This window comes from Hemiscyllium ocellatum, chromosome 36 (genome assembly GCF_020745735.1).
Source record: "Hemiscyllium ocellatum isolate sHemOce1 chromosome 36, sHemOce1.pat.X.cur, whole genome shotgun sequence".
In the NCBI taxonomy this organism is placed as follows: domain Eukaryota; kingdom Metazoa; phylum Chordata; class Chondrichthyes; order Orectolobiformes; family Hemiscylliidae; genus Hemiscyllium; species Hemiscyllium ocellatum.
The window spans coordinates 29482523-29509017 of NC_083436.1; the positions used below are offsets into that span (position 1 = coordinate 29482523).

Below are 26495 nucleotides of genomic sequence, written 5' to 3' on the forward strand. Positions count from 1 at the left end.
ATGACTCTATGACGGGGACATGAGATAGCTTTGGCAAATAGAATTAAAGAGAATCCAAAGGGGTTTTACAAAGATATTGAGGACAAAAGGGTAACTAGGGAGAGAATAGGGCCCCTCAAAGATCAGCAAGGTGGCCTTTGTGTGGAGCCACAGAAAATGGGGAAGAATCTGAATGAATATTTTGCATCAGTATTTACTGTGGAAAAGGATATGGAAGATATAGACTGTAGGGAAATAGATGGTGACATCTTGCAAAATGTCCAGATTACAGAGGAGGAAGTGCTGGATGTCTTGAAACTGTAAAGGTGGATAAATCCCCAGGACCTGATCAGATGTACCCGAGAACTCTGTGGGAAGCTGGAGAAGTGATTGCTAGGCCTCTTGCTGAGATATTTGTATCATCAATAGTCACAGGTGAGGTGCCGGAAGACTGGAGGTTGGCAAATGTGCTGCCACTGTTTAAGAAGGGTGGTAAGGACAAGCCAGGGAACTATAGACCAGTGAGCCTGACCTCGGTGGTGGACAAGTTGTTGGAAGGAATCCTGAGGGACAGGATGTATATATATTTGGAAAGGCAAGGACTGATTCTGGATAGTCAACATGGCTTTGTGCGTGGGAAATCACGTCTCACAAATTCGATTGAGTTTTTTGATGAAGTAACAAAGAAGATTGATGAGGGCAGAGCAGTAGATGTGATCTATATTGATTTCAGTAAGGCGTTTGACAAGGTTCCCCATGGGAGACTGATTAGCAAGGTTAGATCTCATGGAATACAGGGAGAACTAGCCATTTGGATACAGAACTGGCTCAAAGATAGAAGACAGAGGGTGATGGTGGAGGGTTGTTTTTCAGACTGGAGGCCTGTGACCAGTGGAGTGCCACAAGGATCGGTGCTGGGCCCTCTACTTTTTGTCATTTACATAAATGATTTGGATGCGAGCATAAGAGGTACAATTAGTAAATTTGCAGGTGACACCAAAATTGGAGGTGTAGTGGACAGCGAAGAGGGTGACCTCAGATTACAATAGGACAATTGGGCCAGATGGGCCAATGGGCTGAGAAGTGGCAGATGGAGTTTAATTCAGATAAATGCGAGGTGCTGCATTTCGGGAAAGCAAATCTTAGCAGGACTTATACAATTAATGGTAAGGTCCTAGGGAGTGTTGCTGAACAAAGAGACCTTGGAGTGCAGGTTCATAGCTCCTTGAAAGTGGAGTCACAGGTAGATAGGATAGTGAAGAAGGCGTTTGGTATGCTTTCCTTTATTGGTCAGAGTATTGAGTACAGGAGTTGAGAGGTCATGTTGCGGCTGTACAGGACATTGGTTAGACCACTGTTGGAATATTGCATGCAGTTCTGGTCTCCTTCCTATCGGAAAGATGTTGTGAAACTTGAAAGGGTTCAGAAAAGATTTACAAGGATGTTGCCAGGGTTGGAGGATCTGAGCTACAGGGAGAGGCAGAACAGGCTGGGGCTGTTTTCCCTGGAGCGTCGGAGGCTGAGGGGTGACCTTATAGAGGTTTACAAAATTATGAGGAGCATGGATAGGATAAATAGGCAAAGTCTTTTCCCTGGGGTTGGGGAGTCCAGAACTAGAGGGCATAAGTTCAGGGTGAGAGGGGAAAGATATAAAAGAGACCTAAGGGGCAACCTTTTCATGCAGAGAGTGGTACGTGTATGGAATGAGCTGCCAGAGGATGTTGTGGAGGCTGGTACAATTGCAACATTTACGAGGCATTTGGATGGGTATATGAATAGGAAGGGTTTGGAGGGATATGGGCCGGGTGCTGGCAGGTGGGACTAGATTGGGTTGGGATATCTGGTCGGCATGGACGGGTTGGACCGAAGGGTCTGTTTCCATGCTGTATATCTCTATGACTCTATAACTCATACAAAAAGTACTTCTGTGCTGTAACCTTTAAAGATTTCTCATGATAACTAGTGGCTATTTGAAATTTCCAGTATATCACATGTCTTTGAATGCCAACTCCAGATCTGAGAAAATATTCATCCAATAAATGGTTTTTTTTAACTGTGGTAAGAGCCCAGCCCATGAATGCAAAACAAAGGCAAGAATCTTTCGTAGCTTGGGTAATAAAGGTGACTCCTGTTAAAGATCCCATCATCATTAATGTCAGTGTTAATATCAAGCCAATCTTGTTCACTTAAAATGATACTTTGAAGTAATCCTGTATACAGGACATGGTGAAGGTCTTGTCAGCACTAAGAGGTAGGTGATGCCCAGTGCTATTATCTACAGGCTATTAATCCAGAGACCCAGATAATGTTTAGGGAACCCAGGTTCAAATCCTGACATGGCAGATGGTGGACTTTGAATTCTATAAAAATAAACTCCAATTAAGAATGATTACCATTGTTTATTGCCAGAAAAAACATCCGCTCACTAACATTCTTTCGGCTAAGAAACTGCTGTTTCCTTCATACTTACGCCATTGTTGTTGCCCTATGGGAAATTAGTAAATAATGACCTAGACAGTGACACCCACATCCCATGAATACTTTTTTTTAGAAGCACCTGGATGGCATTCGGATTTGAACTAACAAGATTGGGTTGATGTGGGCGGCACGGTGGCACAGTGGTTAGCTCACAGCGCCAGAGACCCGGGTTCATTTCCCACCTCAGGCAACTGACTGTGTGGAGTTTGCACGTTCTCCCCATGTCTACGTGGGTTTCCTCCGGGTGCTCCGGTTTCCTCCCACGGTCCAAAGATGTGCGGGTCTGGTGAATTGGCCATGCTAAATTGTCCATAGTGTTAGGTAAGAGGTAAATGTAGGGGTATGGGTGGGTTGCGCTTTGGCGGGTTGGTATGGACTTGTTGGGCCAAAGGGCCTGTTTCCACACTGTAAGTAATCTAATCTAATCTAAAGTGACATTAGTCCATTCATGTGTCAGGCACGGTTTATCTTCACACATAAAGAACCAACTCACTTACCTATGCTCTTCACTGCTATAACCTTATCCCAGGCCTACACCTTTAATGTACTCAGGATCATCATTGATGAGCAACTTAACAGAACCTACACTGATTGCAAGCACAAAGCAAAGATTGAGATTTGTGCTTCATTTCATAATGCTTCAGTGAATTTCTCCTATTTCCAAGACTCCAGGCAAGAGTGTTATAGGACATGGACCTGGATTTTTGCAGTCAGAAACCTAATACTATCCAAATAAGATTATTTACTGATTGATGTACAATGCTTTTTGCTTACAGGATGCACAGCAGCATCTTATGAACTTGCATTTATTGTACCTCTAATCCTAAGACCGCAGCCATGAAGAAGGGAAATGTTGTTGTCTCAAAATGCACATTCTATTAATCTTGCTGTTTGCTCATATTCATTGTTGCTGTGTCGAAATCCTGAGTTCTCTAACATTCTCAGATCAAGACAACCAGATACATCTGGTGTCTTCAAAATCCTTAGACCAAGTATTTTAATCAAATTATGAACCTTTATTGAGCAGTTTTATTCAGATCAATTATATAGACCTCAGCTCACATCTGCAATTGTGCACTTCTGCTGCTGGCTGGAGTTTGACAAGCTCCAAAACTACAGGTGTCTATACCACTACCAGCTACATGGTGAATGTATTAATTAAATTTTAACCTATTTCTTAGTTTCTGTGAGAAATCCATTTGTATCTGACATGTTTGTTTATATTTTTTAGGTTATTCTCCTCCTGATAGTAAGTACTTCAGATGCACTGGGCAGCACTGCTGAATTTGAAGTACCATTGTCAGCAGCATTCTACTCCCTCCTGTTCTATCTGCTGTGTCTGATGTTAACAGCTATTCATATTATCATATGTACATCGACAAAGACATCTTGCTACTTTTGCAATGTATCCTGGCTACTGGCTGCAACAGTGATTGTATTGATATCTGCCCTGCAGTGTGTGCTGATTTCAACTCTTTGGAAGCGTCTTACAAACGGGAAGCCTCAACACAAGGTGATTCACTGATATTGAAATGTGTCAGAGAATTGAGGAAAATACCAGCAGTTCTCTTTACACAAATTAAGTGGAAGTTTTGACTTTGTGCAAAGGAGTCCACTGTCCATTTATAGGTTTGTGTTTTTATGGCTTGGAATTCTTCACATTAGTGCTATGAAATACCCCACTAAACTTTGCAAAGATACTTGCTGCAAATGTTTAGATTTTGGCGCCTGTACATTTTGTTAGATATCGCAAAATGACAAAGTACAAAGGAGTGACTCGTTCGTGAATGGACTTATTTGTCCAGGTTGTGACCATTTGATTTTTTTACCTCATCTGGGCACTTCATCCAGATCCTACAACCTCAAAGGTTGAACATGTACAGCCGATGTCAAAATGGGAGGTCTACTTAATTGTCTTTATTTTTAAAAAAAATCAAAGGATATTGATAAGATGAGAGAATAGCATCTAGTAGAACTCTTGTGAAAATGTTCCAGAAATAAACATTGATAATTTTACTGTGACTGAAAATAAGCTCTAGGCTGTCCACGACCAGAGGAATTTGGAGGTCCATATCACAGGGTAATGAAGGTGTTAGCTTCAATCGATAAAACCATAAAAATTATATTCTGGATTTTATTACAGGTAAATGATGAACTTGTGTAAAATATTAAGCTCTCAGTTAGAAGGTTGTTCGGAAATATTGTAGGAGGTATAATGAATCTTTAAAGAGGGTACAGTGCATATTTGTTAGAAGTTTATCTAGTATGAGGAAATACAAATTTACAGAAAACATAAGAATTTACATTTTCTGTTATGTGGCACAGTAATAGGAAAATGTTGTGACTATTTTGTAAATGATGTAATGCTAAAACAGGCAGCAGACTGTCACAGGTGGTTCAGTGCTAATACTCTTGTGTCCAAGGAGGTTGTAGGTTCAAGGTCATACGTGGTGAATTGAGCACATAATTTACACTGTAATAAGGACAGAACTGCTGTCATGTCAGTAGTGTCATCTTTCAGATGAAACATTAAACCAGGTCTACAATGTCATGTAGATCTGAAAGTAGAGGAACAGGAGTATTCTCCCTGATGTGCTGACCTATATTTATCTCACAATCAGTGTCATTAAAATAGATTATTTTTTGTATCTCCCAACATTCAAGCAGTGACTACAATTCAAAACCTCAAAGCGCTTTACAGGCACTGGGATGCCCTGAGGTTGTGAACATATAATATATAGCCTATTTATTTGTGCTCTTTCTTAATTGAGGGTCTAGAGGAAGGGGCTGTCAACACAAGTTAAATTTTAAGCAAGTTAGAATAAAGGGGAAAGGGAAATTGTTCAGGCTGTGGAATTAATTATTGGGTCAATGCTTGAAGCAGGAATGACATCTGCATTCAAGTTTAGGTTGTGTTGGTGGCCAAAAGAAATGGGGTTGAAAGGATTGGTGAATAAAATCTTCATTATTTTCTCATGTAAGAGCTAAAATGCCCAATTGGGCCATATTGGAAATTTTGCTATTTTTCTCTGGATTGTTAATACTTCCTCTGCTGCTGGCATGGGTACTATTTGTGGATTTATTACGGTGTTGATCCAAGTTTCACAAACTGTCCAACATTCCATTTCATTGCAGATTCTTGTATTAGTAGAATTAATGTTGTGGGTCAATAATAGGACAGTTATTTGTATGTGAATATTATAGAACAGTATTTATTATATTCACCCAACCCCATGGATTGAAGTTTCCACCTGAGGTTATTTACTGTCCTGTTGTGATTTTTATTTTTAATAACATTGAAGCATGTTTTGAATTTTCATGTTTTTTTTTACTGATTGCTGACGTTCTAAATTAATAGAAAATTTATAATGTAATTGAATTTGATACAAAATCAGTGACAATTGTTGAACAAATCCATTAAAACAGTTTCCTGTCTTATTAACTTGTGTGTTTTCTTTCCCGCACAGAGTTGTGCAGCAGCCAATTCGAGCTGGTCTGAATTAGATTTGCTTCTGTTACTTGGGACATTTGGACATACCTTGAGCCTCGGATCCAGCAGTTTTATAGAAGAAGAACATCAAACGTGGTACTTCCTTACCAACACGCTTTTGTTGGTGCTCTTTCAAGATGTCTGCAGAAAATACTTTGCAGCCAATGACCTCAAATCAAAACAAAGCAAGAATCCAGAAGACGATGATTGCCATGAACAGCAAACTGCTATCCATGGCTTATTTGAAACTTCCAGTTGTGACCAGAAAGATGATACATCCAAAGGTTATACACGTTCGGGTGAAAGCTATGAAAAGTGGCTGACTTTATTGAGCCCCTGGATTATCCTAGTGTTTTGTCGGGTACTCCGCTCCCTCAACCAGACTGGGATCAAATGGGCTCACGAACCAGACTTTGGCCACTGGCTGACTAGGTAGATATAACTATAGTCTTGCATTTGATTCCTTCTCGACACACAAAACATTGAAATTGTCAGTTGGTAGCCCTCTCGCTTCTGACTCGCAAGATTCGGGTTCCCTTCCATGTGCAAGTATAAAAGTGAAAGGTGACATTCCAGCACTGAGAGAGCATTGCACTGTCAAATTTACTGCCTTTCAGATGACAGGTTAAATTGAAGTCCCATCTGCCTCCCTGGGTAAATTCTATGGCGCCAATGAGAAAAGGTCTAGGGCATTATTACTGCTATTTTGACCAATATATATCTTTTAGTCAATATCACAAAAACAGTTTAACTAGTTGTTACCACATTGCTCTTTGAGTGTTTTCTGTGCAGTTACTGACAGCCATGTTTCATCCACTACAATAATGGCTACACTTCAAAAGTGGAAGTTCTTCATTGATTGAAAACTGATTTGAGACACCACATGGTCATAACAAGCTTTATATCAATGCAAGTTGTTTTTTCCATGTTTTATAATCAACCTTTTGCAAAATAATTTTGTTGAAAATTGGCTATTTTAAGTCTAAGCACAATGGCCAGTAATCACAATAAATGCTACAATTAAGTTTGTGTGTGTATGGCTGTTCAGTGCTGAGCAACATTTTAAACAATTCATGAATCACAAAATAATACAGAAATTACCACATAAAAACAGGCTGAAGCAACCCTTTCTGTTGTTGAACCCCAGTCTGCCCTACTCCACATTGAAGGATAATAAAGCATCTGTGTATCTAACTGTTCCTAAATATGGTCTGGTTCTGCATCAATCGCTAACTGCTGAAACTTGGAAGTGCATAACCACATCTCACAACCTGATGTGTGAATATAAAAGCTCAGCTGCTATCTATTCTAATTCTCTTGCTTTTAAACTTACTAGACTTCATGACACTGTAACTGTCACCTGGAGCAATTTCAACCTCATTTGTAATATTTATGATGACTGTTGTTTCTTGCAACTTGTAGTATTTTAATCATCATGGTTAATGGTTTGTGTCTTTTATTCCGTCTGCTATTATTCTACGTGCTTCTTGCAGTACTCCACTTGTAGGTTTACAAAAGTGATTCCTAGATTTCGGGGTTAAGTTATTAGGAGAGATTACACAGAGGTTTGTTTTCCCTAGAATTTTGAAAGTTAAGGGATGATCCGATGGAAGTCTTCAAGATATTAACAGGAAACGATGGGGTAGATAAAGATAAACAGTTTCCACTGGTTGGATATTCTAGAACTAGGGTCACAGTCTGAGAATTAGATTTTTTTTAAGATTAGATTTTAAGTTTACACAGTGTGGAAACAGGTCCTTTGGCCCAACAAGTCCACACCGACCCGCCGAAGCGCAACCCACCCAGACCCATTACCCTACATTTACCCCTTCACCTAACACTACAGGCAATTTAGCATGGCCAATTCACCTAACCTGCACATTTTTGGACTGTGGGAGGAAACCGGAACACCTGGAGGAAACCCACCAGACACGGGAAGAATGTGCAAACTCCACACAGTTGCCTGAGGCGGGAATTGAACCTGGGTCTCTGACGCTGTCAGGCAGCAGTGCTAACCACTGTGCCGCCCGTAGGGGGCCAGACTTTTCAGGAGAGATGTTAGGAAGCACTTCTACACACAATGGGTGGGAGAGGTTTGGAACTCTCTTCCACAAACTACAGTTGTTAATTTTAGATCTGACATTTTCTTTTCTTCAGCAAAGATATGAAGGGATATGGGCCAAAGACAGGTACTGTGTATGGAGTTAAGCCACAAATCAGCCGTGATCTCATTGAATGGTGGAACAGGCTCGAGGGGCTAGATGACCTACTCTGTTTCTATATTTTATTCTGTTGTTTATTTTGTAACCACCATTCTGTCAATTATAACCTGTCTCCTTCAATACAACAGCTCCCTCTAGTTGAGTATCAAACTTGACTGGTTTAAGTTGGATTTCTAACTTTAAATCATTTGTAAATTAAAAGCTGAATTAGGCTCAGCATTGATGCCTGAACTCCATACACTCTTCAATCTATTCCAGTTCCTTGCCTCCATTCCAACATTACTGCTCCGACAAGTACTAATTGTTTTCCAATTTTGCAACTAATTTCATATTGGATTGAACAAGTTATCAGGTAGACCCATAGATTTAATCTTACCTATATATATATATATATTCTTAAATCCAAAACTTTGTTCAGTGCCTCTGAAAGGCTTGAGAATGATATATTGTAAGGTTTCTACTGTCTATTTAGCTTGTCCTTTCCTCAAAACACGGTTGGTCAAGTAGGTTCTTTAGTTTCTAACTCATGTTCCCTCCAGCTTTATTTATAATTGGTGGAATGCATTTAGATTATTTACTTCATTTTAATACAATTTTTTAAAATGGAATCTTCGAATCCCCTACAGTGCAGGAAGAGGCCACTCGGCCCATCAAATCTACCTCAATCCTGCAAAGAGCATCCCATCCTGACCTAGCCCCCATCCTCCTTTCCAATGGCTAATCCATCTAGCCTGCACATCCCTGAACACTATGGGGCAACTTAGCATGACCACTCCACTTCACCTGCACACCTTCAGATTGTGGGAGGAAACCCTCGCAGACACTGGGAGAATGTGCAAACTCTATACACAGTCGCCAAAGGCTGGAATCAAACCTGGGTCCCCGGTGCTGAGGCAGCAGTGCTAACCACTGGGCCACCGTGTTGCCCGTTTGGTAATCTCAGAAAATATAAAAATATTTTAAAGATTCTCTAGTTCTTTCTGAACACTTAATTTAAAATATATATTACATAGTAATTCATCTTGACAAAGATTTTTATCAATCATGAATTAGACTCCAACTTAGGTTAGGTAAAAAAGGGTTTAAAAATAAAATACCCAATAACTAAAATCTGAAGAAATGAGACTCCACATTTTAGTTAATTTCAGTGCCAGAGAGGATATTTAACAGTAAGAAAGACTGATCATGGCTGTACAAATTTACTTATATTGGTATGAACAAGCGTTAACTTTCTATTGAGTTTAATCAGCATCAATCGTGTAAGTATCGTAATTTGACGCTGTAATTGCTGAGATACATTTAGAGCAAAGCTTTTCGGGAAACAAGGCAACTAAGCAACTTCCTGATTTCTGCATTTAACTCTGTGTACAATTAATGAAGTTGCTATCCAGCTTATTCTCGAATAACAGTGAGCACTGATAGCCCCATTGCTATTCTTACTGTAGAATCCAAGCCATTATATCATGCAAAATTAGTATTTCCAAAATATGAATTGAGGGGGTGGTGGACAGTGGTGGTGAAGAAGTGTCACTGGACTCAAGCTCTAATTCCTCTCCACAGATGCTGCCAGAGCTGTTGAGTTTCTCCAGCAATCTTTCATTTTGGTCAAGTTATCTTGATAACTTGGTTCAACAGATGCTAATTACATGTTTTTGCTTTGCAGCTCCAGTCATAGAACTGAACTCTCCATACTGGCAGCAGTTTCGCTCTTTTTGATCTTTATTTTGGTTCAGAGGACATGTTCCACTGTTTCTAAAGCAGCACTGGCACTGGGGTTGGTGGGAATTTACTGCTATCGGGCAGCAATTGGAAACCTAACATTCCCATGGAATCCAGATAAACATATTTCAAAGTAAGTTCTTTGATAATGTTGAAGGAGTTGTCCCATTTGTTAAGATTAATGTCACAATTTAAGCATTACATTTAAAGAATTAAGCTCATAATTTTAGATATGTTATGTAAATTGAATAATTATTCATGGATCGTCATCCAGGTGGAGTAGGACTGGAGACTTGGATTCGTCCAGAGATCTGCTCCACATCTGCTGGTTGGAGAAGCAGTAAAAAAATGTTTAACTACTGTTCCCAATAATTTCTGGGGTTTTAACTGGTTAAGTTCTTTTGGTAATTGTTTTACCACAGGTTTTTGCTTTGTCAATCTGTACTTAAATTCTGAATTTGGGTAAATAAAGTGAAAGAATATGTACTCCATATTGGACAGTTGACAGTCTACTTGCACTGTTTCACAGTAGAGAAAACTCATAAACTTGGTGATGGTTTTTACATATGTTGTCCCTCAAGCTGACCAAAAGCATAAAGTCACTGTCGGCAGACTATGGATCATTGGAGATTTCCTTTTTAGTTCTTCTGACTTAACTAGCTAGTGTGAAGGATGTGGGGTGTGGGTTGAGAAGGGCACCATGTATTGTAACTGTTGTTATCAGTGTCGAATCAGTCAAGAAACGTGGTTTCCAAGGTTGTGCTTTCTATAATCCTGTGTTGCAAATGTTGTATTGCTGTTGCCCCTTCTGTCTGATACTAGGTGTTTAAAATCATGAAAAGTGTACAGCTGATAGAGAGAAATAATGAGAAGACACAGATTGGGAGCAGTTGGCAAAAGAGCCAGAGTCAACTTGTGGAAAACTACAGTGGATTGGATTAGAATACCATCTTTTAGGATGGTGAAAAGAGAGAAATACTTGGGGGAAAGATTGTAGGGATATGTGGAAAGATGTCAGACTAGATCTAACCAGAGTGCTCTTCAGAATCTGAGTTAGTGCAAACTGAAAGTCATAGTCATTTATAGCACAGAGGAAGCCATTCAACGCATTGGTGAATTGTACTGTTCATATTACAAATGCACCGTTTTGTTTTGTTTTTGTTAGGGGAATTATTGAAGCACGTTTTGTTTATGTGTTTATCCTCGGAATCCTTTTTACGGGAGTTAAAGACCTGTTGAAATCTGCATTCGCTTTCCCTGACACGACAACAAACAGTAGGGGACTCTGGGAAATGTACAACGGACTTGTGCTCTTGGCTGCACTGCTGCTTCGCCCTCACAACTTGCCAGTCTTGTTGTTTATCCTTGTCGTTCAATTAATCTTAACAAAATTTATATGGAGAATACTGGATTATGATGCAGCGCAAATTACCATAATATATTATTGGTTTGGCCAGGCGTCTTTTTACTTTCAGGTACATTTTTATTCTCTCTCGGTTTTTTTTTAGCATGCATAATTCCAAGGCTTAGTTTCTAACAAAGGATGATGGTTTTGTGTTTTTAAGCTATTGGACCTTAATAAGATGCCAATTATTTACCACCAGCATCAGTTTCCAAGTTAGTAATGCACTTACGACAGTTACAAAACTCAAAAAGATTTTATCTGAAAAATGCAAAACTAACTTCACTAAAGCTTTTTTCAAGATTTTGATTCCTCCTTTCTGGTTGTCCTGAATTATTTAAAACCTATTTGACAAAAGGTGCCTTCATACCCAATGCCCCTTAACCTTGTATATTTCTGTCAGATTCCCCTCTCAACGTTCACTGTTTCAAGGAAATCAATACCACTTATCCAATCTTTCCTTACTGCTCAGACCCTCCAGCCCACACAGTATCCTGGTAAATCTCCGCAGTCTCTCTCATGCAGTCACATCCTTCCAATAATGTGGTGATCAGAACTGCATGCAATACTTCAGCTGTGGCCCAATTATACAGTTCTAGCATGACCATCCCTTTTCTTATATTCCATGTCTCAACAAATAAAGGCAGTATCCCAAATGCCTTAGCCATCTTATCCACCTGCCCTTCTACCTGTGGAGATGCACACTAGGGTCCCTCTGATCATCAAATGAATATCAAATTCTTATTAGCTTGCACTAACTCAGACTCTGAAGAGCACTCTACAGTCTTTGGCAAGATGGGGTAATGGGCAGAGTCGTCGTCATCATAACAGTTTCAGACTTGCTGTGTTGCAAATTGAAATTTTCCCTTTTGTTTGAAATCTCAAAGGTTCATCTAGAACTAACAAGACAGTATCCTATAACTGAAGATGCAATTTTCCAAACTGCATGTATTGACATGTCCATTTAATATTGATATCATGGATTCATAAAAGTTCTAGAATCAGTTTCAGATAAAATAAACTTCCATGATGACTTATAATTATACAACAGAATGGATTCCCAAGTGGAAGAGTCTGCATCCTTTTGGTTGCTAAAATGCTAGGATAATCTTGGAATCATTATACTTGTACCAGGAATGACAGCTCCAAATGCACAGTTACAGGAAATGATCAGACAGCCCCAGTGATAATGCAAAGCCTATGGCAGACTTTTGTTACAACTACTGAGCTGAGTACTAGGGTGCCACCTCATAATTTCCCTAATTTTGTGCAACAACAGTACTATGTTAACTTTTGCCAAGACTAATTTAAGTATGTTTTGCATTCCTAACATTTGATTCATTCTGTGAAAGCTCTTTAGCTTTCACTTACCTGTACCAGTGGTGCAGTGCAAAACATCACATGAGCTGTCTGTGTACTTGTAGCTACTGAAAGGATAAATAAAATATCCAGATTTTGAGTTCTAAAAGGTTATAACCTAACTACAAAAAAAAGCTGCCTGTTATTATGAAAACTTGTGTTAGACATGTTACAGGTGCTCCTCGTTTATTATCATTTAACCACAAAAAAAGTCCTAAATACAATCTTTCTAATCTTGTGCACTATCACATTCATCCGCTGTCATCATATTCCACAAAACATAGCAGCTTCAGGGTTCAGTATATTGGTGGACAGGATCATCATTTTCTGATTTGTACTGCTCAAAACAAGCTTGGAGCTGTTGTCTCTGTGCAAGATATAAAAATGATAGACATCAGAGTCTTCGCTTAGTTATTTTTAAGGAAAAGCTACTTAGAGGAAGCACACAATGATGATTTCACATAACAGTTACAATAGTTTCTCTCATTTACAGGGAAAAGGCATTACATTATCTCCGGTATTAATGCCCCTTACACTTGGTTTACACTTACATCTATCAGCACAGCATTGCAAGGTATCATTGCATGAAATTTTCATGGCCTTACTCATCTGTCCCTAGATAACCTAAGCCATTAAACAAATAAATACATTTACAACAAAGTTGAAGCAACATAAAAGCACGATCTATGGAGGCCTTGAATGCCTTAATATTTTTTCAGCCATGAAAATTAAAACGAAACTATTTCTTTCTCAGTTCTTAACTGCATTACAGATCTGAGTTTCTCTGGTTTGCATACAGTTTTGTAAACATAACAAAACTTATCCATCTGTTTTAGCAACTTTAATTTGTTTGATGTTCAAAATTCCACCATTAAACAAGTCAGACTTAATGATATATTTCAGCAGATTGCAACCGTAAGAAATGTCAGTATGCTTTAGTGCATTGAAAGGTGACAGTTTTTCCACCTCACCTGGCCTTAGATTTAATACTAGAAGATAAAATTAATCTGTATTATGTAGTGGTAACTTTGTTTTTTTAGCGCAAATGAGTTTTAGAATTGATGTGTCTGTTTTTGATTTTTTTTGTACATAAGTCTTTCATTTGTAAATTGTCAGATAGAATATATTACAACAATTTTTGATTTTTTTGTGTCTGTTCTGTCACTTATGGCAGTCCGTTTATATTGGAAAGGTAACTTCAAAATCAGATATGCAATCATTTTAATTTCATTGAACTTTAATTTTCTGTACAGGGAAATTCGAATAGCATTGCAACTGTGGACGTATCAGCTGGTTTTGTGGGTTTCGAGAATTATGTCGAATTGCCAGCAGTCTTCCTTACACTATTCAGCACTTATATAGGCCCACTACTGTGGGCTGTGCATCTAACATGTTACATGAGCTCAGAGAGAAACAGGTAATGATTTATTTAGTTTTTGTCCTTTGACAAAATATTAAAAAAGGGGGAAAAAACAATCACAGCTTCTTCATAATCCCAGATCAGAATTTAGTCGTTTGTAAATCTAACAAATAAATTTAAACTTGAGGTTAGATGGGATATTAAAATTAGAGGTTTCCCTTGGACAGAGTAGAGAATTTTATCTGTAAGGTTTGTGCTACTTTGGAACACTATTTAAGGCAGACAGCAATACATTTTTTTTTGGCAAGGGAGTTCAAGATTATCTTAGTGAATGGAAATGTTGAATTGAAACGTAATTGGATCAACTATTTTGTATGTTCCCCCAGAACTCTGTTGCCCACATCCTGTTCAACAATCGTCCTTGTATTTGTTGACACACCCTGCCTTCTGCTTAAATAAAAGCTTCATTTTTAAAACTCTCAACCTGATTTTTAAGTCCCTGTGCCTGGCTCCTGCCTATTTTTAATCTTCCTACAATCCTCTGCATTTGCGGTGCTAGGTTTGACCTCTTGAGCAGCTCATATTTGATTTGCTCCGTTGTTGGTGGCTGTACCTAAGCCTAAATCTGTGAAATAACCTCCAGCTTTCTATCTTATTTTCTTCCTTTAGACACCCATTAAAACCTATTTCTCTGACTAAGCTTTTGGCCAAGCTCCCTAATAATCTTTGTGTTCACTTGATGTCATGTTTTGTTTTTATAACACCTCCATAAAGTACCTTAGGATGCGCTATTACAGTAAAGTTACTAGATAAATGCAACTTGTTTAATTTGGGCACTACTTTAAATCTCATCTCTTTTTGCAGTACTATCCACTTTGAATACTAAATATGACTTAATAACTATACAATTTTCAAGTTGAATTCTACAGTTGTTGCTGCATGACATATAGCTATGTTCTTCTATAATGGATATTTCTCTTCATAACAGATTAAAGATGCATAAAGTTATATCTAGGGTTAACACTGTTCTATTCATCGCTATGCTTTGTTCAGGATCATTAGTAAGAAAGTAGCTATCTTCCTTTTGTGATCTACGTAGAGCATGAGTTCAGTGTTGATTACTTCAGGGTTGGATTTTTTTTTCCCAAGGAAATATCTCCCATTGACTGGAGTTATACCTGACACAAAGAATGATGGTTATAGTTGTCAGAGGCTAGTTCCAAGGCATTATCAGAGGATATTTCAATAAAGGATCCTTAACTGCTATATCAATGGCTTTCCCTGTCAAATGTCTTCAATATAGTTTTAAAATTGAAAATTCAGAAGTTCTATTGGTAAAAATTATGATGACCCTATTGTTTGGTAGTGAACCAGTTTGGTTTTAATATTTTTTTGCTGTCCCAGAGATATGTAGCCATGTGTTTATTTGCCTCACATGCCACTAGGTGTGAAAATGAGAAGAGAAAAGCAGAGTTACAGTTTCAATTAATCTTGGCCTAAGCAGGTTTTGACCAGTAATGTTATTCATGTTAAGCTTTCTTGCTTTTCCTGTGACAGGTATTCGGCAGCAGTGGGGCACAGCTGTTACTGTTTAGTTCTATTACGAGCAATCCCAGCGTCAGTTTATATTATTCTGGTTACCTCTCTTCGCTATCATCTATTTGTCTGGAGTGTTTTCTCTCCAAAATTGCTGTACGAAGGTATGCATACACTTGTGACAGCAGCAGCCTGTGTCATGTTCACAGCAATGGATCAGAAACGGATGACAACAATCTTAAAAAAGTGAAGTGTACTGGATTTGTGTGTATATTTGTAAAAATTTTCAAAATCTATAATGTAATTTCAATTCTTGTGAAAGCAAATAGTTGAGATTGTGTGAAATTGCAATATAAAACTATCGCTTCTGTTTTATAACTCTTAAAAATCTGCACCCAAAAGAACTTTTAAGAGGTGAAAGAGCATGGACAACAATGAATCTATTACCCATTTTCTGCTGCTACCAAAGATTAGTTTTATTATCTTACCCCAACCCTGAAATTATTGAACAGTGTCTTCCTTTTTGAGAGCATTTAACACATTGCCCATACGAAAAAGAGAACCCGCATATACAAACAGTTTATTTTCACTCCTCTTTCTATACCCTTCAGTATACCTTTATTTCAAAAAAATAGGTTTTTGAAAATATAATTTTATGGACTTTAACAAAACAAGTTGTAGCAGCAAATTTCAAATATCAAACATTATCTTTTTTTAAACCAACCTCTTAAAAATTCTGTTTTGGTGACTGCCTTAGATTTGAACCCCACCACGATGTTTCAAGAAATTTCATTTGAATTTTCGGTAGAACAGTTGGCTCTGGTCCATGAGAATATATTAGCAAAGACCAACAGGGCTTATGAGTCAAGTTTACATAATTCAGCAACCCCAGACCAACACTAAATGAATTCATGCTTCAAAAAATTTAACTAAGGGCTAGAATACTCCGCTCATCAATCTTGCCATTGTTTTTGAGGTTTATATTTTATTATATGGCATTTTAACCTGAATTCACATTCTTGTAAGTAAATGAAATTGGATGATTAAGCTCAAGCAGATTATTACTTCAGTCTCACCTGTTGTATTGAGTCTAACTTAGTCCACGACATCAAGAATGGCCGAGTCTGCAGCAATGGGAAACTAAATGGATAACTGGGATTTAACATGCATGCTTCAGAACCTGTTATGACTTGAGTAGGAAAAGATCAGGTGATTTTAAGTATGTTTACAAGAACATAAAGTACAAAGACAAAATGTAGATTTGCATTTCTATACTGTCCTCTCCATCTGTCCAACAGAATTTCAGTACAGCCAGTGTTAAAATTCTACAAGAATTAATGTACAAATCATTCTACACTTGCCACCAGTTACATAGCCTTATTCTATCAGGACAGATGGGGGATTGTTAGCTTTGATAAAAGTAGACAGGGATAATTTCTAGATCAGAGTGGTGCTAGAAAAGCACAGTCAGTCAGGCTGCATCCGAGGAGCAGGAAAATCGATGGTTCGGGCAAAAGCCCTTCATCAGGACTCGAACCGTCGATTTTCCTGCTCCTCAGATGCTGCCTGACCAGCTGTGCTTTTCCAGCACCACTCTAATCTAGACTCTGGTTTCCAGCATTTGCAATCCTCATTTTGCCTAGGGATACTTTCTGCACACCGGGGCAGACAGATGAACCACAATGGCATTAGTGAGGTTGTTAATGATCCCACACCGGTTAAATAAATTGAGGAGTTACACTACTTTTTTCAAAAAAAGTGTAAATGGACTAGACTGTGTGATTTATAAACAGGACTTATGAAATAAAAATCTTTTGTTTTACTAAGTCTGCTTGATGATCCACGGAAGTTAAATTTCTATTTTTCAAAGCAAGAGAATAAAGTGACTTATTTTCCAGAAGAGTATTACTTCCTTGACTTCAGATTTGTCATTTCTATGTGACCACCATTGCACAAACATACTGATAATGGATGTTATTTAGCATAATTAAAGGGTCATGTGTCACTTTCATCGGCATGTTTTGAATAGTAATTGGGTCTGTTTTATAATCTTAAGGTTTATGTACTTCAAGTATCTTTAGTTGGATCATTACTGGGGGCAGTAGTAAAATTCCCTTTGGACAGATTTCCTTATTTAAAATCACTGATTTGAGAGAGGCAGGTGAGAAGTGTTAAAAGCTTACATAGCCTGCATAATGAAGAGAATATTACTTTAGGTGAAAGACTTAGTGAGAGTACAGGGATTAGGCTTAGGTTGTAAGCAGTTTCTTCCTCCTTCCAGTTAATGGAAAAAAGAAATTACAACACAAGTAAAAACTAATTAGTGTACCAGTTAGAAATTACTTTGAGTGTCAATTTGAAATTAGTTGTTCTTTAAGGCCACTGACAAATCAATAGTTTTAGTCAGTCTATTGCATACATAAAATATTCAGTACTTAGCAATATTTCCAGAATTTATATTACCAAGATGGTGTTAGTAGAGCTGGTTTCCTGACCTCCAAATGGTTGAAACTCATGGGGATGTTTTTCTTGGATTAACTGATCTAAGATTTCACTCATGATCTGGAAAAATTTGTACGTCTGCCACACTTGCATCAGCATTAATTTTTTAAAATCTCTCCCTCTGAATCTCCTATTCTTTCAGAAGATAGCTGCACTTCTTCCTCCCTCTCCTCCTCCCCACACCCCAATTTTTTTGTTACAAAGATATACTTCAAATTACACAGAGGAGACACTCTACACAATGTTAACATGTAATTTAAAAAAAATACAAACTTAACTTCGGGCAGTACGGTGACTCAGACCAGGGACCCAGGTTCGATTCCCACCTCAGGCGACTGTCTGTGTGGAGTTTGCACATTATGCCTGTGTCCTCCAGGTGCTCCGGTTTCTTCTGTATCACTGAATGGCATTAGATTTAAGTGCTTTCATAACATAGGGGAAGATAATGGCCTTGTGGTATTATCACTAGATTACTAATCTAGAGACCCAGAGTTTGAATCCTGACATGGCAGATGTTGAAATTGATAATGATCATGAAACCACATCTCATTCACTGATATCCTGTGGAAAGGCAACTTATCCTTCTTGCCTGGTCTAGCCTACATGTGACTCCAAAACCAAAGGAAAGTGGTTGACTCTGAGCTAAACAACAAATGCTGCCCAAGGCCACATTCATGAATGAACTTTTAAAAATTAATCTAAATCACATATTTGGACAGTCGTGCTGTGATTATGAAGCTATCTCCCTTAAAATTGTTGACATGGAAATAAAATAGCTACAAAAAATTAAGCATACATCAAATGATTATATAAGAATCCATGATGACTTCAAGTTTAAGGAATTATCAAAATGCAAGGAGGCAATTTTGCTCCCATATAATGAGTGAGTGAGTTCTTTTAACCAATTATGTATATTCAGGTAGGTGACAAATCATTACTTGTAAGCATGCTGTAGTTAGGGCTTATTACTTTTGTAAGTAATGTATTGAACAGGATTAACACTTTAAACTATTGACAGACTTTATTTACAATATATTGAACTGTACATTTTTTGCAGCATGTGGAGCATTTGGGGCAAAGATACATTGAAGAAAGATACTGTGTAACATTGTTCACTTGGTGAACATTTCCTGAACAAAGATAACCCAGTTCTGTTGGCTTATTATATGTACATAATTTATATAAGCAGCATTAGATAGGCAATTACACAATGAGGTTGAAGCAGAGAATAAACTCAAGTACAACAATAATAATTTTAACATGTTTTGGGACACAAACAAACAACCTTTCCTTAATTCTCCAACACTGTCTGAAATACTGCATTTCAATCCAAATACAGAAAAGTAAATAAATACAATACTATGTTATAGTGCATATAATGAATACTTGCACTTTGTGGCTCCTCTTTCCATTTGGAGAAGAAAGCAGAAAATTATTGAATAGTAAACAGGAACATGTTATGAGTCAAGAGAATGTAAATCAAAAAGCAACTTTAGCAAGTATTAAAGCTACTGACATTCACTGAAGTACTGAGGCGCTTCATGTTTATACAAGTCGTTTTGTTGTAAATCTTAATTGAGCTTTATTATGGAGAGCCCATACACTCAGTTTGCACTTGAATAACTGGCTTGAAAATGGCACAAGATGGTACTGGAGGTACTCATTTCAGGAAACAAATTTAATTTTTGTGCTCAAGTTGGCATTCCATACTGGTGGAATCATGGTTTCACTTTGGACAACGAGAATATGCAGCATCAGGTAACAGATTTCAATTGTTAGCAGAAAGATAAGACCACCGGTCTGTTAGAATGATGTCAGCTTCCAGAAAAGCACAGTGTGCTTAACCAGTGTTGTTCAGTTCCTTCTAGTAATATGTCCAGACATTTAGGTTAGATAGAGGACCTGGAGCCATTACATCTGTTGTATAGGCAGGTTAGAAAATTGAGCAGTAGCAGGTTAATAGATTATGCATCCAAACTCTCATGCAAATGAACAACCAGTACTGGAAAGCCATGCTGCAGATCATGCAATCAAGTCACTGCAAATGAAGAACAAAAACAAATTATTAAAGGAAAAAAAAACAGATTAATTTGCATGCCTTTTATATAGCGTTTACTGGGAAGGGTTAGTGCTTCTAAATTTGATAACTACCAGAATGGAATATTGTTACAAAATAAATAAGTTATTGCAAGTCATCATGCTTATCATAATCTTTTTTGTATTAAAACACCACTTGACTAATCATCAATAGTTCAAAAATGAGCAACTCAGACATTATTTTCCAAACCAGGTACTCAATCATTATTGACAGTAATGTAACCTGCGTAAGCAACAAAAGTAGCTGATAAATGAAGAGGATAGGTTTTTCTGAATGGTGCACCTATTGATAACAACTAAGGGCACTGACAACATTCAGTAATAATGCAAATTTCATAATACAAATGTTAATGCATTTTGGCAAATTGTCTCAATTTCTGCTACTTAAGCCATTGTGAAGCAAGTGTTGAAAGCTCATATCATAGCTCATAATAATGCAACAATTCTGTAACTTGTGATTTATCAAAGGACTTTGCAAAAGTAGTTGATTTAATGCAAAACTTAAACTTCAAATATCTTTACATTTAATCATAGGAAGAAATAAAGCATAATAAATCTTTCTATTCATTTGACAAGAATACACCTTCTAGATTTTATTTGCCTACACAAACAAAAACAACAACAATTGGTGGGGGGGGGGGGGGGGGGGGGAGAGAAAGAGTTCGGAAAAGCATCTAAACTACCAATCATCTGATTTTTCCTGGTATCAAACTATTCTGCAGCCAAGTACATAATTTAAACTGAAGTAAATCTTTATTAAAAGGGACGGTTTTAGAAGAGAATCTGTACAAGGATTACTTTATTAGAAACTGCCAGCAAAAATTTAGAAAGGTAGGGCCTTCTGAAGAATGCTTTTTGCTACAAGTTGGATAAAATATTTTCACAAAGACCTAACATTCTTTTGGGATCAACATGATGGGAGCGCAATCCTTGGCCTCGTCCTTTTCTTCAAGTTTAATTACAAGAACAAGGGACCAGGCAAGAAACTGGTTAAAAAGAAAACCAAGGTGTGTCAACAGACTGAAGATAGGTATTAAACAAAGACTGTAAAGGGACGATTTTAGCCCATACGAAACTTGAAATTAAATGCATCAAATTTGTTGGGCTAGCTCTAGAATGGTAAAATAGCTTTTCCAAAAAAAAGTAAAAACTGGCTATTGATCAACATATAGATCAAAAATTATATCGAGGACTACAATGGAGTTCAGACATATTTAGAAAAGAATCAGAAGAGGAGACTTTTCTGACATATAGCTAGTATGACTAAGTATTTTAAACAGCTCATATAAGATAATTAGTAGAAGCCCATGAAGTTGTTGTAAGATTTCTAGTATCTTGGTGGGACAATTTACTGTACTACGAAACAGACGTAAAATACTGCAGATGCTGATGAACATCATGCTTGAAGTGCCAACTGCTTGACCTATTGAGCATTTTTGGCATTTCTGGTGTTTATGCATAAATTAGTGAATCCAATTCTAAACAGCACATCACAAAAAGAGATATGTACTTATGCTGTAAAGAACACAGAAGAAAGAAATCCAAACCCAATGAGAAACCGCTTTATATCCTGGAAATAAGACCATCAAGGCACAGCAAAGTATGTAACACTGAAACATAATTTCACATCACTGCTTCAAGTGAACAGAAGGAAAGCATAAGTGGAAATGGGTGAAAATATTCCATAGCAGGAATCAGGCAGAAGTACATCTCCTAAAGAATGATAAATGTGTGAAATTATATGCCAGGCAAGGTAGAAAAGGTAAAAATGTTAGGTTTGTTCCAAATAGAGCTGGATGTTGTGATGGGAGTGTTGACCCAGAGAGAGCAGATTTGATGGCTGAATGGTCTTTTCTCATGATAGAAAATGTAGATAGCTGAAATACTAAAAAAAAAAGAAAACATTATTGTTTCAAACACTGATTAAGATGAGCATGATGAGAATTTGGGTGGAGTGGGGTGTAGAGAGGAGGAGAGAGGGAGACAAGAGACAGTGTACAAATAAGAGCCAGAGGGGAAGAAGTTTGACACAAGGAGAGTTAGAATGCCAACCTCCCTTAAAAATCTGTAGTACAAATACATAAAATTCATACAGTAATCTGTTCTCAAACAAGTTTGATGATAGTCCGAATGTCTGATTTACACGCATGTTCTTTTACCATAAATACTGTAATGTAAACATGTGACTTAAGACATTAAGAAACTGTATGATTTATCATCTATTCTACAATGCTGCTTATTTCTATAGGAAAACTTCACATTTTGTAACATCATGATAATCTAGGCAAAATCATTTTGATCACCTTGCAACATTGTGTTACATAACATACTTTATGCAAAAAAAGGTTCTAGTTTCAAAATAATATTAATGTTTTGATGTCTAAACATGATAAATAAATCTTTCAATTTACAGAGTCAAACATATGGGCCCAGATTTTGTGGTAAGAACAACGATGAGGTTATCACCGCTCAGAAATTGTACAGTAAATTGTACAGCAAGTTCTGATATCTACATATTAACAGCTAAACAGGAAGTTGGTGTCAGTTATTCCTGATCCTGCACAAGCTTTGCTATAACTGGCATCCGCCAAGAGACCCAGCATTTTAAAATTTAAAGGGTTCGAAGTTCTGGTATTTACCCATTAGACACTAAAGGTGTCCATTTAAGTGAAATTTTAAATAGCATTGGTCCTAATTACACCTAAACAATTTCTCTGGCATTGAAAATGATAAAGTCTTAATTAATTTTGTTTTTTGCTTTTGCTGACATCTCTCCCACAATCCCATTGTTTTCCTTCTCTTTCAAGTTCCATATACAATGTTACATTCTACCTTAGACTACCTGGCTCAGGTTGTGTATGCCTCAGTAAGGATTCTTCGATTTGATTAGGTGAAGGGATGTACAATTGCTTGGCCTGTTCACTCAGATCCTAGCTATCGATGGAGGGCACTGTTTTGTATTAGACAATGAATAATCACGAATTATCACACAAAATCTCTGAAAAGGTCTGAGTGGCTATAAGCATAAAGAGCAAAAGAAGATAGTTATTTGCCACTTATCACAAAATCAGAGCCATTTTACTCCACTAGATTTCTGAAATCAACTTATTAGGTTTAAGACAATTATGAAAGCAATTCATATCAAGTTGCTCATTTGCACATGAAATTTCAAGAAAAGTGTAAGAAACCATAGTGAAATGGCATTACAACAAACAGTAGGAGAGATCTTTATGGAAATTAATCATGCATTTCAAAGCTTTGAATGCAACAATGGTAATGAGACAGGCTTGCTTATTCACTCAAGTTTCTTTATTTTTCACTTGATGCTTTTTCATATTGCATATTTTATTTGTACCACAAGTGTACTATAAAATATATTTTAAACTAAATTGTGTAGACTTCCGTGAATCAACTTTGAATTGTTTCTCAAAACTATCTTAAAATTACAGCAGATTCAGGGCCAATGTCAGAAAAGAATCCTTCAAAAAACAAAAGGGTAATAGAAATCTGCAACCGTCTCCCACAAAAAGGACCGTCACGACTAGATCTATTGAAAACATCAAAAATAAGACTGATGGTTCTGTAACCCTTGACTAAAACCTAAGGCTAGGAGTTGGAGTTGAGACAGAGAGAGAGAGAGACAGAGAGAGATCAGTCATGAGTCATAACAGGCTACTAATGTTCCTCTGCTTTCGAAATGATTGCGTCATAATTAATCCTTCAGAATGAATATTAATCAGTTAAATACAGCAGCTTCTAGCGTATAAAGCCGAGACAGGAAAGGTCTGCCATTGATAGTTAGAAGGGCAGAACACCCAAAGGTCTGAATCACCCAGTTGATAAACATAGGTTTCAAGATTTGAAAAGCATTCTAGAAGTTGGTAAGTGTCATTTGTTGTCACTTTTATGGAGGTGCTTTTATGTACAAATACCATCTGGAGAACAAACGGCTCATATCAATAGCTTCAACATTTGAAAGGTAATTTTACAAATCTGTATTGTTAAGAGTAGAAACTTCACCACTGCAGACCCTGATGAAAATCTGGCCACATGCTGACTACGATTTTCTAATTCCCAGCAGTGCAGAGCTGAATGATTGCAGAACACAACAGGCTTGATGGACCAACTAATCTTTATATGAACACAAAGGGTTCTGTAAAACTACTCTCAATATCTATCTTTACTTTTGGTTGGCATATTGTAAAATTATTAGATGGAGTTAGCTATTAGAAGTATAATATTTAACTCACTTATCATGCATTTACTTTGCACTATGACTCAAAGATGTTGGAAAAAATCGTGTTCTATAAAAGCATTGTAATTGGATCATAATTTAATAGGAAACAAATTAATACGGATCATTTGCACTTTAACTTCAGCATTGTTAGATGTAAAAGCATGCTTTAGTTACTACTTTAAATCTTAAATGTTACTGTAAAAGATGGCAGGACTGCAAAATAGGGCACTTCTATTAATTATAAGCAATGCAGAATCAACATCAAATATCAATTGGGACAAAATATGTATTTTACAATTATTCAGCATTAAATGGAAACGTTTATTTTCCATTCAAGCCATTCTTACAGGCACTCAAACTATCAATTTATTAAATGTAGGAGTTTTGACCTGTCAACCCAATGTAACAACGGGGCTAGGTCTAACCAACATTTTCCATTTCAGAAAAGGAATATAAGGACATGGGATTTGGATTTGAAAATAAGAACACACTACCTTATTGCCTGAACGTGAGTTCATGTTATTTATTATAGTCATTGATAAAATTGTCCTGATGGCTTTATTTCTGCTTACATTCTTCCTATAAAATAAACCTGATAAAGATACACACAATATCGAGAAAAGGCCTTGTTACCAGTCAACTTCATGTCAGGTAACAGCCCATGTGCAATTATATCACTGACCAGGTACTTTCGATCTTGTCATCTTTATTGATCTCCTACATTAAGGAATAGGTCATATTTTACAAATAAATGACAATGAACAAAAAGGTGAAATAATTTCAATTTTAAAAACAGCATTAAACCATAATGTTGTGGAAATTGAAAGCTGAGAAGGAAAGCATTCCCAATCACCAGTGCTGAATAAATTATGCCAGTGAGGGAACGTGGAACAGAACTTTATTCCACTACTAATTTTATATTACACTTGTGGCTTAAACTTAATATGTAGGCTAAATAAACAATACATTCAATTGAAACATTAACATAATTTTTATAAAAAAATTTAACAATGAACAGAAGAAACTTTCCAAGTAACTGAAGATAGTCATTAAATCAAATACTGCATGATTGGTTTTTACAGCCATTGGCTCTACCTTCTACCTTGCTGTTGCTGGTTGAACATGCCCAGGATAAGGTCGCCGTGTACTTGTTGCCTGTCTCTGTCTAGCCAGGAAGGACTGTCCTGAACCAGTGCTGGCAAGCCTTTCTTCTGCTGCTTTTTTATGAAGAGCCATTCCCTATTAAGTAAGACAAAATAATCAAATACAGGTACTTACTGGAATAATAGGCACGTTTTAAAATCTAGCACAGCAGGTTAAAAAAAAGTGTTCACCTTGCTCTTTGCCCCACAAAAAAAACCTCTGTTCTGGTTACAAAGGTGAGGGAAAAAAAGATTTGAAAAGCAACGTCCACTCCTTTGATGCTACATATGGATGTGAGCTTTACTTCCGTTGAAGGTAGTGTAAAGCCAGAGTCTGTCACTCAAGTCAGGCATACCTAGCGTCCTGACCAATTCACTTTCATGCATAAAGGGAATGGAGCTTTCCTCGGATTGGAGTATTTGATTAGTTCTTGTAGCTCACAGAAGCAGGTACAGACATTTCCACCTAACCTTCTCAATTTTCTAGGAGCCAAGATGGTCTGTGACGTTCAGGCTGCTCATCTCCAGAGGTCAGTTTGGCTGTATACTACCTTCCTCCTACCAGATGGTGGCCCTTAACTTTTTCATTCTTGAGCTGCAAGCATTATGGGCCAGGGCAGTATTCATTGGCCATCCCTTGAATCATTACATCTGTGTGGTATAGGTCAACCCATAGTCTGTCTGAAAAGAAAGATCCAGTTTTGACCCAGTGAAGGGGATGGAAACGCAACAGTGTCAATCAGGATAGTATGTGACTCAGAGGGGATCTTGTTGCTCTGATGAAGAGTTATCTAGACCCGAAACGTTAGCTGTTCTCTCTCCAGGGATGTTGCCCGACTCGCTGTGAGTTCCAGCATTTTTTGTTTTCAGTACAGATTCCAGCATCAGCAATAATTTGCTCCTACAGATGTGAAGCATATTTGTTTATACTCTTAACTTGTAAATTATAAATGGTGGACAAACTTTAAGGAG

The 26495-nt window shown here is 37.4% G+C and overlaps 2 protein-coding genes across 6 annotated transcripts in view; one reads left to right on the forward strand and one right to left on the reverse strand.

Annotated features, from left to right (window-relative positions):
* pigg (phosphatidylinositol glycan anchor biosynthesis class G) overlaps nt 1–17426 on the forward strand; it is a 38828-nt gene extending 21402 nt beyond the window's left edge. For 2 of the 3 annotated variants that reach the window (XM_060851602.1, XM_060851603.1), the window contains 6 exons: nt 3689–3970; nt 5925–6379; nt 9833–10021; nt 11054–11363; nt 13903–14066; nt 15567–17426. In XM_060851602.1, coding sequence (XP_060707585.1) covers nt 3689–3970; nt 5925–6379; nt 9833–10021; nt 11054–11363; nt 13903–14066; nt 15567–15795 — 1629 coding nt within the window. In that variant the 3' untranslated portion in view covers nt 15796–17426. Of the gene's footprint in view, nt 1–3688; nt 3971–5924; nt 6380–9832; nt 10022–11053; nt 11364–13902; nt 14067–15566 lie in introns of those variants that run through there. The other variant, XM_060851604.1, reaches the window with a different exon arrangement.
* Nucleotides 17427–19049: 1623 nt separating this feature from the next.
* LOC132833439 (protein Hook homolog 3) overlaps nt 19050–26495 on the reverse strand; it is an 80656-nt gene continuing 73210 nt past the window's right edge. The window contains exons 22-23 of one of the 3 annotated variants that reach the window (XM_060851723.1): nt 25484–25620; nt 19050–20085 (exon numbers count right to left, since the gene is read on the reverse strand). In XM_060851723.1, coding sequence (XP_060707706.1) covers nt 20070–20085; nt 25484–25620 — 153 coding nt within the window. In that variant the 3' untranslated portion in view covers nt 19050–20069. The other 2 variants (XM_060851725.1, XM_060851722.1) reach the window with 2 other exon arrangements.